This window comes from Gavialis gangeticus, unplaced genomic scaffold (assembly GCF_001723915.1).
Source record: "Gavialis gangeticus isolate Ggan-Ray unplaced genomic scaffold, GavGan_comp1, whole genome shotgun sequence".
NCBI lineage: Eukaryota > Metazoa > Chordata > Crocodylia > Gavialidae > Gavialis > Gavialis gangeticus.
In genome coordinates, this window is record NW_017729000.1 from 48,581,042 (window position 1) to 48,591,467 (window position 10,426).

The 10,426-nt window shown below is 50.8% G+C and overlaps 1 protein-coding gene and 1 long non-coding RNA gene across 2 annotated transcripts in view; one reads left to right on the forward strand and one right to left on the reverse strand.

Annotated features, from left to right (window-relative positions):
* The window catches only part of LOC109290199 (UDP-glucose 6-dehydrogenase-like), a 44,968-nt gene extending 36,660 nt beyond the window's left edge, over positions 1–8,308 (forward strand). The window contains exons 7-12 of the mRNA XM_019506610.1: positions 3,612–3,706; positions 3,971–4,101; positions 4,886–5,025; positions 5,356–5,447; positions 6,443–6,553; positions 7,719–8,308. Coding sequence (XP_019362155.1) covers positions 3,612–3,706; positions 3,971–4,101; positions 4,886–5,025; positions 5,356–5,447; positions 6,443–6,553; positions 7,719–7,820 — 671 coding nt within the window. The 3' untranslated portion in view covers positions 7,821–8,308. The remainder of the gene's footprint in view (positions 1–3,611; positions 3,707–3,970; positions 4,102–4,885; positions 5,026–5,355; positions 5,448–6,442; positions 6,554–7,718) is intronic.
* On the reverse strand, positions 4,931–6,540 carry LOC109290202. The gene is made up of 3 exons (XR_002095561.1): positions 6,452–6,540; positions 5,997–6,099; positions 4,931–5,002 (listed from the first exon to the last, which is right to left on the reverse strand). It is a non-coding gene; the product is annotated as an uncharacterized LOC109290202 (long non-coding RNA).
* Positions 8,309–10,426: the final 2,118 nt, after the last annotated feature.

A 10,426-nucleotide genomic window follows, 5' to 3' on the forward strand; every position in this document is an offset into this window, starting at 1 on the left:
CCTGCAGATGTGCTCCTTGATTCTCTCCAAGATCTTCCGGAGCACCGAGGTGAGGCTTACAGGCCTATAGTTATTTGGGTCCTCCTTCCTCCCTTTCTTGAAAATTGGGACCACATTAGCCAGTTTCCAATATCCCAGCACCTGGCCAGATGACCACGAATGCTCATATAACCAGACCAAGGGCTCCGCGATGACCCCTGCCAGTTCCCTCAACACTCTTGGGTGGAGGGCATCTGGACCTGCAGATTTAAAAATGTCCAGCCCTTCCCGAAGATCCCTAACTACATCTGCACTGACTGAAGATCTGGCAGAGCTATCCCCAAGATTGTCCCTACCTCTGGGGGGACTACTGCTTCAAAGCTGCTCCTGCCCACTTCAGACAGGCTGTGTGGGGGCTGGGCTCAGCTGCAAAGAGCAGAAGCAGCAGCAGTAGGGGCAGTGGGTGGGGGAGTCCCCTTTCCCATGCCTGTTCCTGGCAGACTGAGGAAGGTGGGGAAACGCATCCCTCTGCCCATCACTGCTGCAGCTGTCTAGCTGAGCCCAGCCCCACACAACCTGGACTGTAAAAACAACTCCCTCAGCTCAGTCTGCCTGCACTGGTTGGTGAAGTGCAGGGGGAGAAGCTGGGAGCATAGGTGCAGCCACACCTGCAGCACAGGTGGCTGCTCCTGTACTCACCTTTGTCAAATCCTGTATCTGCCCCTGAGCAGCTATGTCTGCAATGTACTGAAAGAGCAACAGTTGGAAGCCCAGGACAGGTGGAAACGAGAGGACTACTCAGCAGCAGGAGAATGAAGCAGAGCTCCACAACCAGTTGAGTTATGAAAGAAGATTAAAGAAGCTGGGTGAAGTTTATGGAGGGAATAGGCTGACAGAAAAGGGAGTTTAGGGAGTGTGATGGGTCCCCAGGTTGCAGAGCTGAGTGCAAGGTGCTTGATTTTTCTTACGCTCCTGGGTTTTGCTGATTGCTATATGGGGCAGGGAAGGAATTTTTTTTCCCTTCCCGTTGCTATAGGAATTAGAGGCATTTTTTTCCAGCTTCCTCAGAAGTGTTGGGTATTGACTGCAGCCAAGACAAGATTTGAACTGAGGTTTGCCAGTGCTCCTGTTGGGTCTAAAAAGCCTGAAGGTTCCTGGTTAGGCGGCCTTGCTCTTCCATGGTCCCTTCCAGCTTTGTGGTTCAGTGACTCCATCCAGCCCTCTCTTTGCTCTGTGTATAGCTCCCCTCCAGGCTACTTTCTGAGGAACGCTTGGGACATGGGGCTCTAGGGAGTCAGAGGAAGCATGCGTCTGGGGGAGGATGGGGGACTCCTCACCCCTGTTGCAGTTTGCCCGTCCTCCTCCTTTATCTCTTGCTCTGCTTTCTGGTGCCTGTTTCCAAGGCAGGTGAGCACTAGTCAGTAAGACCAGGACTGGGTGACCTGGGCAGTGTTTTCATGGTTCTCAGGGGTGCTGGTGGCTAGTCTGGCAAAGTGACTGTTGTAGTCACATGATCACAATCTGTGCAGCACAGTAAGCTTCTGACCAGTGGCTGCCTGCTGGCAAGCAGTTGGAGGACGGTAGGGTTGAGTTTCCAGTACCACTTGAAGAGCGTATGGGTTCTGGAGTGTGCTGTAGCCTTTGGCTGGAGGGGGGAGCCAGCTGGATTCCTTTTGGAGTCGCTGGAGCCACTCCACGATATCAGCCCCAGCTGGAGTGGGAGGCAGACTCCAGCATCACTGCTGCTGCTACCAATCCCACCCACCCACCTCCTCTTGTCCTCTTCTACCACTCTCAGTCTCGCAGGCATGATAGATTTCATACATTTCATAGGCATTAGGGCTGGTAGGGCCCTTGAAGATCATCAAGTCCCGCCCCCTGCCCAGGGGCAGGAAGTCAGCTAGGGTAAAAGGATCCCAGCAAGATAAGCATGCAAACGTTTTTTGAATGAATCCAGAGTAGGTGCCTGCACTACTTCTGGAGGGAGTCTATTCCAGGCCTTGGGGGTTCGGACAGTAAAGAAATTTTTCCTCATGGGGGTTCGGACAGTAAAGAAATTTTTCCTCATGTCCAGCCTAAAACGGTCTTGGAGGGGTTTATGACCATTAGTCCTTGTTATCCCTCAGGGTGCTCTGGTGAACAGATGTTCCCCCAGATCCTGATGCACACCCCTTATGTACTTGCAGCCACCAGGTCCCCCCTGAGCCTGTGCTTCTCCAGGCTGAAAAGTCCAGTGGCTCTCAGCCTCTCTTCATAAGGCCTATTCTCTTGCCCTCTGATCATACACGTGGCTCTTCTCTGGACTTTCTCAAGCTTCTCGACACCCTTCTTGAATTGTGGAGCCCAGAATTGGATGCAGTGCTCCAGCTGCGGCCTCACTAAGGCTGAGTACAGTGGAAGGATGACATCCTGAGATTTACTTGAGAAGCATCTATAGATGCAAGCCAGAGTTTTGTTTGCTTTACCAGCTGCAACATTGCATTCATGGCTCATGTTCATCTTGTGCTTAGTCATGACCCCCAAGTCTCTTTCAGCTGTGGTGCTAGTGAGCTTAGCACTGCTGAGCCTATAAGCATGCTGTGGGGGGTTTTTTCCCTGAGGTGGAGTACCTTGCATTTATCAGTATTGAACGTCATCAGGTTTGTATCTGCCCACTTACTAAGTTTATTCAAGTCGGCCTGGATCACTAGCCTGTCCTCCGTTGTGGATGCTATGCCCCAAAATTTAGTGTCATTGGCGAACTTGGCCAGCGCGCTTCTGACACCAATGTCCACATCACTGATAAAGATGTTGAAGAGAACCAGTTGAAGGACAGAGCCTTGGGGGGCACCACTGGTCACAGAGCACCATAATGATTTGCTGCCATCTACTACTACACTCTGGGTCCGACCTCGGAGCCAGTTTCCCAGCCATCGGACTGTGGTGTAGCCGAGGCCACAGTTGGTCAATTTTTCCATGAGGAGATCATGAGACACCAGATCATATATCTGGACTTTAAAATAACCTTCGATGTCAATCTCTTCTCCCTTGTCCAGGTGATATGTCACCTGGTCATAGAAGGAGATGAGATTGGTCAGGCAAGACCTATCCTCGACAAACCCGTGCTGGCTGTTCCTCAGGATGTTGCCCTCAGCCAACTTATCAAGAAGGGTCTCTTTGATAATTTTCTCCAGAATCTTAATGGGGATTGAGATCAAGCTGATGGGCCTGTAATTCCTGGGATCTGCTTTTTGCCCTTTCTTGAAGATGTGTACCACATTGTCCTTCTTCCAGTCTTCAGGTACTTCACCTGAGCACTACAAGTTTTCGCATATTTTTGCCAGTGGTTGGGCTAAGACACCTGCCATCTCCTTGAGTACTCTAGGACTGTCAAGGCCAGCTGACTTGAAGGTGTCCAGCCTCTCAAGGTGTTCCTTTACTAGATCAACACCAATGCTGGGTATAAATACGCCCTCACCCTTAGACACTGTGTGAAGTGTCATCCTGGTTCACCTATTCTACTTCTTTGCCCACAGTCATAGGTGCTGGCCAAAGGCAGTCACTCCATGCCCTACCCCTCCCGCAAAGGTGACTGGAGGTTGTCTTGGTCAGGTCTAGGCCTGTGCTAACTGTGCCATCTCTTTTCTGGGCAGGTTTTGGGGGCAGCTGTTTCCAGAAGAATGTTCTCAACCTGGTTTACCTCTGTGAGACACTCAACCTGCCTGAGGTGGCTCAATACTGGCAGCAGGTAATGTGCTGGGGCAGCACAGAGGCTGGGTTGTCAGGATTTAATTTATGGAGACTCCTCCATGCTGGGGCTGAGGGTTGGTAGGAACAGGCTTTCCGTGCATGTTTTGCCAAGAACAAGGGTGCTGTCGCTCCAACCAAAGGCTGAGCCAGCAGCCTTAGGGCCTTGCTGTGGGAAAGACTGCCTCCTTCCCCCTTCAGCGTGGCAGGATGAGGTGGGGTGGGGTCAGCTCTTGGGCTACCCCAACAGGGCGTTTTCTGCCAGGTGATTGAAATCAATGAGTATCAACACAGGATGTTCGCTTCCCGCATTATCAGCTGCCTCTTCAACACAGTCACGGACAAGAAAATTGCACTACTGGGCTTTGCCTTCAAGAAGGACACAGGAGACACCAGGTACCCGCTGACAGAGCCTGTCAACAAAGTAGAGAGAGGCTGCAGAACACACTGTGGAGGAGCTGCCTGCTGAGGTGCCTGTGGATTTGGGGGCTACACCATGCTGATCTGAGTGCTACTGTCAGGAGCAGGCGACAGGAAAGTAGGACATGTAGAAAAGTGGGTCAGGTTGTGTCCCCTGGTGGCCAAGCTGCCTCCCTGGGTGCCATTGGCAGCCCATCACTCCCAGGCCAGCTATGTTTCAGGGGAGAGAGTCTGGTTCCTATACTGCTGACTCCCCTAACCTGAGCTGGGCCTATAATAGGAGCCTAGGACACTGTGCAGATTAGTGGATTCCATTTGGAGGCCAGCATCTCCAGGTCTCTATCTTTGGGGCTCTTTTCAGGCAGGAACCGCCCAGCTCAGCCCTTCCTTTAGCAGTGACCAACAGGCACTGGATGTAAGAAGCAGCAGCCAAGCTGGAGGTATTCCTCCTCCGACAGATATAGACCAGTGCAGTCACACATGTAGCAAGTTTCTCAGGTTTCTGGAAATAATGGAAAATCAAGAGCCCAAAACCCTGACTCCCTGCTCTGCTATTCCCGTTCCTTGCCCTTAGTTTGTACCTGCCCCATGGTGGTCTACATTGAACCTGACTGCTCCTTCCATCCCCATTCAGGGAGAAATGTCCTGTGTTCCGGGGCAGAAATGCAGTAGTCTCTGCCATGGCATTCCAGGGGGCGCTTCTGGGGCAGTGGGACCTGTCTGTGCCAGGAGCTGCAGGGTGAGTTCTCTCCTGCTTCAGGGAGTCCTCCAGCATCCACATCAGCAAGTACCTGATGGATGAGGGAGCTCAGCTGCACATCTATGATCCCAAAGTGAAGAAAGAGCAGATCATGCAAGACCTGTCCCACTCTAGCACCTCTATGGATGGCCCGGAGAGAGGTAGGGCCAGGTGTCTGCCCCACGGTTGTCCAGCCTCTGGAAAGCATAATACTCTCAAGATAGCCCAGTTAGTGTCTAATCCTGTTGTGCTTCCCATACCAGAGATCTTTGTGAGCCTGCTGCTTCTTTATGACTGCCCCCATAACACCCCTCACTCTTCAGTGGGAGCCCCTAGTGCTCTTTACGTTTTGCTATATAATGAGTAGCAAACTGAGGTAGTCTTCTGGGGTTTGGCACAGTTCCTGTAGTCATTCTGAGGGTGGCTGCCCTGGCGGGGTGGTGGTGGTGGTGGTGTGTGGGTGGGTGTGTGGGTGTGTGTGTGTCTCGCAGTGTTGAGCCTGGTCTCCATCGCTTCAGATCCCTATGAAGCCTGTGACAATGCCCATGCCATTGCCATCTGCACTGAGTGGGACATCTTTAAGGTGAGGAGCCCCTGGCCTGGAACAGAGAAGAGTGCTCTCTGTTTTCTGGCTGCTCCTCTAACACATGCTGGCTGTGGGGGGCAGGGTCTTGTGTGCTGAATGACACCGAACCAAGGCTTCCTTCTTTCCTTGACTGAGCCTCCTGCAGGCAAGCACTTGTCCATCCTTTGGGCTCCTCCTGGCAGGGGGTAGGACCGGACAACTTCCTGAGGTTCCTTCCAGACCTATCTGTTATTCCCAGCACCCTCCTAGCCTTTTGCCCCAGGGGTCTGTATTTGGACCTGCCAGTTCTTTCTGACTCATAAGGATGTGGATAGTATTATGGTTTTCCCTGCCATGAAGGAGTCATAGGGTTGCTCTGTGACAGGAGCAAAAACTGATTGGGTCCTTGACCCTCCAGACTGAAAGGCAGTAAACTACTGGTACTGGCTGATCTAACCATGCTATAAGCCAGGGTGCCATAGTGGAATGTTGGAATTAGAGCACTGCCTTCATTGGGGCAGCCTTGAACCTGTAAGATCCCTTGGAATCCATCTGTGACCTCTTGACCTTTGCCCCAAGGTCTTTCGAAGGTCTGCAGCCTGATGATTCATAGGAATATTTCTGTACCCAGCATAGCTGTCTGTCAGTAGAAAATCTTGTCAGAGGTAGCCTGGGCTGGCTGGTAGATTTCATTTGAGATGACTGCTCCAGAGTCTAATGCTGAGAACTACTAATGTATGCCCAGGAATGGAGTCTTTCAGGAAAGACAGAGATTGATGCCAAGCACAAGCATTTACTTATCCAAGAGACAACCCCTAGCAACTAGCTTTGGAGTGAGGGAACACCTCCAAGGAATACCTAGGGGCCAGGTGACAGTGGAGCTCTGGGGTCCTGGCTGGGCTGATTTCTACATGCCTCAGAAGTGTATGAGATGCCTGGTACAGGTGGGACCAGTAGCTCTATCTCAAAGCCCTTTCCTCTGAAATGAGTTCTCCTGCCTGTGGTTTTGCCAGGAGCTGGACTATGAGAAAATCTACAAGGCAATGCTCAAACCGGCTTTTATCTTTGATGGAAGGAGAATCCTAGACAGTTTGCATGATTGGCTGCAGCAGTTAGGTTTCCAGGTATTTCCTTGTCTCTCCAGTACTTCTTTGGGAGGTACCAGGATTTGGGTCATGTGGGGTAGGGTTGAGAGGATGGCAAAGGGTGAATGTATTGTAATGCAACACTGTCCATGTTGCAGGATTCTGCATGTCACTGGCACTGCCTTTGGATTGGGATTGTCTCTTCCCAGTGTGGTGGGGGACTGCTCCCATAGCATGCTGCCCACACAGTGAGGCTTCCAACCACATGGAAGTTGGATAGCCCTGGTGTAATGTGTGGACATGTAGGTTAGTGTAGCACAGTTGTTCTCAATCAGGGTCCTGTGGCACCTTCAGCTGCCTTAAGATCCTTTCAAGGGTGCTGCAGGGTGCCACACAATGTTAGCACTGTTAGGTATGCAAATGCGAGTCACAAGATTAGACCCAGATATTTCCAACAGAAACCCTAATGTTAAAAAAAATCTGACCTGTTGTGGGCTTTCTTGGTTCTTTGCCACAGAGGAATTAGCCTGTTATTTTCCTGTAGTCAGAAAATGAACAAAAACTAAGAGCTGGCATTTTCTGAGGGGTGTCTTGAGTCTGATGGGGAGAGTCTTTTAGTTTAAAAAGGTTGAGGACCATTGATATACATGAGTGATAAGGAGGGAACTGGGTTTCCTGTTTGTCATGGAAAAACACAGATTTTCTCTTTTAAAGGAAAAAAACCTGGGAAACGGTGGGTTTCCCTTACAGGCTGGCAGAGTTCTATGATGAAATAACCAAAATCAAATGCCAAAATATATAGGTATCTGAATTTAATTTACTATAATGATTGAGGTACTGATGGGCTTCCAAATTGCTTTAAAATTGTAAATATATCAATAAAACATTGTGTTCAAATTATGCCTATGATTATAGTGGCATTTCATTTTAATTATATAAAAACATGGATTTTGAGGGGTTTTAAGTAAGAGGATTTGGGATTTTAAGCAGAGAAAACCAGGATCCCTAGTGATAAGTTCCATTGCTGGATGTAGTGTGTCTTGGTTCTGCTGGCTATGCTGGCACTGTCTTGTGGAGATTTTAGCTCACTGGGTACAGCAGTACTTTGGGAGCTGGGTGTTCTGTCCTGTGTGGCTGCGTATGGCTGTGGTGCACAGAGCAGAGGGTATTAGCTGAACTTTGTTCTATGACTTCCTCTGTCTAGGTGGAGACGATTGGGAAGATCAGCCAGAGAATCCCATTCACAGCAAGTGCCATATCCAAGCTGGACCTACAGGCTCCCCCCCTAAAGAAAATAAAGATTTAACCCTGTTGCCTGTCACATGGTATGACATGGAATGAGACCCTGGGCAGAGACTGCAGCTGCATGCAGGGCCTTCTCTGGCTGCATGACTCAGGCACTGATGCACTGCCTCCTACCACACTGCGGCTGATTCCCATCTGGCTAGGCTCTTCCCTTCACAACTGGCTCAGCCCAGCGGATCTCCTGGTGGGACTACAGCCCTGGCTCTGCAGAGGGTAGAAGTAGCCTTTGGGCACCTTTTTGTTTGTACCATTAGTAAGATCTTTTACTTTGCCCTTTTAACCCACTGCTCTCCACATGGTTTTTTGCCCACAGTGAGCACTCAGCACTGTCCCCATTCCTCCTGCAGCTCCCATGTGGGACAGGGTGGGTGTGGGCCAGGCTGGCAGTAGGAGCCAGGCTGTTGGTAGTATCTGACTCCCCTGCTTATTCCTGCTCAGGAAGGTTCATTCCAGACTTTCATAATAAAATTACATTTGGCAGCCTCTGACTACACAGTGCCCATGATGTGAATTTCTGCCTCTGCTCTGCTCTGAAGGGCAAGGGTTATTTCCTCCAGGGTTGTCTCCATGTGTGAAGCAGCAGCTCCCACACTGCTGTGCAGAGCCCTGGCTGCCCCCAGGCTGCTTGCTGTATCTGCTTGCACATTTGGAGAGTGGATGACATTAAATATTCTGCTCCTAACTTTTCAGGTGGGCCCTTGGTTATTTACCAGTGGGAAGCCAAGTGTGTGTGGCACCTGCAAGTGTCATGGGCAGGTGTCCTTGAGCCTGTCATGTGAACTGTGTTGTTTGGGAACCTCTGCCTGGTTGTAACTGGAAGTTTGTGTTTCTAAATGGCACTGGATTTGACAGCTGCAAGATGAATTGCTGCTTCCAGGATTCTTCTGGCCACTTTTGCTAATTTTATCCTGAAGCACAAGATAAGATGGAGTAAATTCCTCCACTGTATACACTGTTTTACTGGGATATTAGCTATCAGGCAAAATTACTACTAGCAGCTGTATACTATAGAAAATAGACTGTTATAACCAGATAGTGAGTTCTTAGGTACCCCAGTTCCTGTCTTCGTAAAGGCATGTTCCAGCCTTCACACACAGGCTTCTGCATCTGGCATTTTATACACTTCCAGACTCCAGCTTCTCTGTATTCCTGCCCATTCCTCTGAAATAACGTTCATGTGGCTAAATCAGGGAAGAATGAAAGGTTGAGTCATGACATGACCATTGTTTCTACTTGGGGTCATCTTCACAGCACTGATGGGCATGTGCAGATTCATTTCAACTCACTAAAAACTGGCTACCCTTTCTTACATGCTAATGTAATTCAGACTGAACCTGTCCCTGGAATCAGTTTATCTGTGAGATGGAATATAGTTACACATGCAGCACTGGCAGGTTTGGGGGTAAAAGGACTCCTCAGTAGTAGCTGCATAGCACCAGTCTGGGCAGCAAGACGGTCAGCTCTTCGGAAGCTGGAAACTCTAACTCAAGGAAGGGGCTGGATCCTGCCCCAGTCATGATTTGCTTAATTGTGTTTAAGGCATAAACTGTCCCCCTCGCCTGCATAATTGAGGGGAAAGTCCCCTGCTAATTGTGAGCTGCTAATTGACACAGAACAGCTACCATCCACACCACCCACTGCCAGCACAGCATTCTCATCCTTCACGGGAGTGTTGCTTAGCTCCTGGCCTGCCCCCTTCTGGTTTTGGCATGGGCCCTGCCATTTCTGCTGCTGCTTATTCTCCCCTCAACCCTTGTTGCTTCAGTTTCTTTTCTCATCAGTGAGGAAGTGGAATCTGGGCAAGCACATCTGTGGGGTGACATAAGAGTTCTTGTGTGCAAGGGCAAACTGAGGCATAGAGAAATCAGATCATAATTCTTAGCAGCTGCATTCAAGCTTAGGTACCTCCAGCCATACGCTGCCCAGGCACTTGGCGATCATCCTGTTCCATGTGTTCTCAAAGGAGCTTTATGTGCTCTGGCAGGTAAGACAGCAGATTTAAATGAGTAGGGAGGTTGTTCACTGGTGGCCACATGATGTAGGCATAGGGGTCCCAAGAGGCAGCTGTATCCCCAAGTGACTGTGAGCCCTCTACTTGCGGATGCCAAAGCACCTCGGCTGGGCTCTGCTGGTTCAGTGTCTGAGTCAGGAGGGCATCTGCCTCTGGAGGTCAAGTCTCCTTGTCTATGCACTGGACCACCTGGGGTAGCTCATCTATTTTAAAAACAAAGCACCCACAAGCAATCCCTGTCCCTGTGGTTAGCTGTCTGCCTTCCAGGTCCCTGAGCCTCCCCTCCCCTGGCCCCCTGCGACAGCCTATGCTCCCGGCCGGTGCAGCACTGGAGTGGTTGCTGCCCGGGCAGGGGGCACTGCCATTGCTGACCTGCCCGCTTTCTTCCCACAGCCCTGGGCGTTCATTAGGTCCGAGCGGACGGCAGGAGGTGGCAGCTGGCAGGGCGCACACAGGCCCGGGCTTCCTGGCAGCGGCAACTGCAGCCCGCTCCGCACCACGCCCTGGGGCCCTGCTCTGCCCCGCCGGCCTCCTTTACCTCGCTCGGCACAGGCTCCATGCTCCCCCCCACCCCCCCCCGGCAGGAGTAGGGTTAG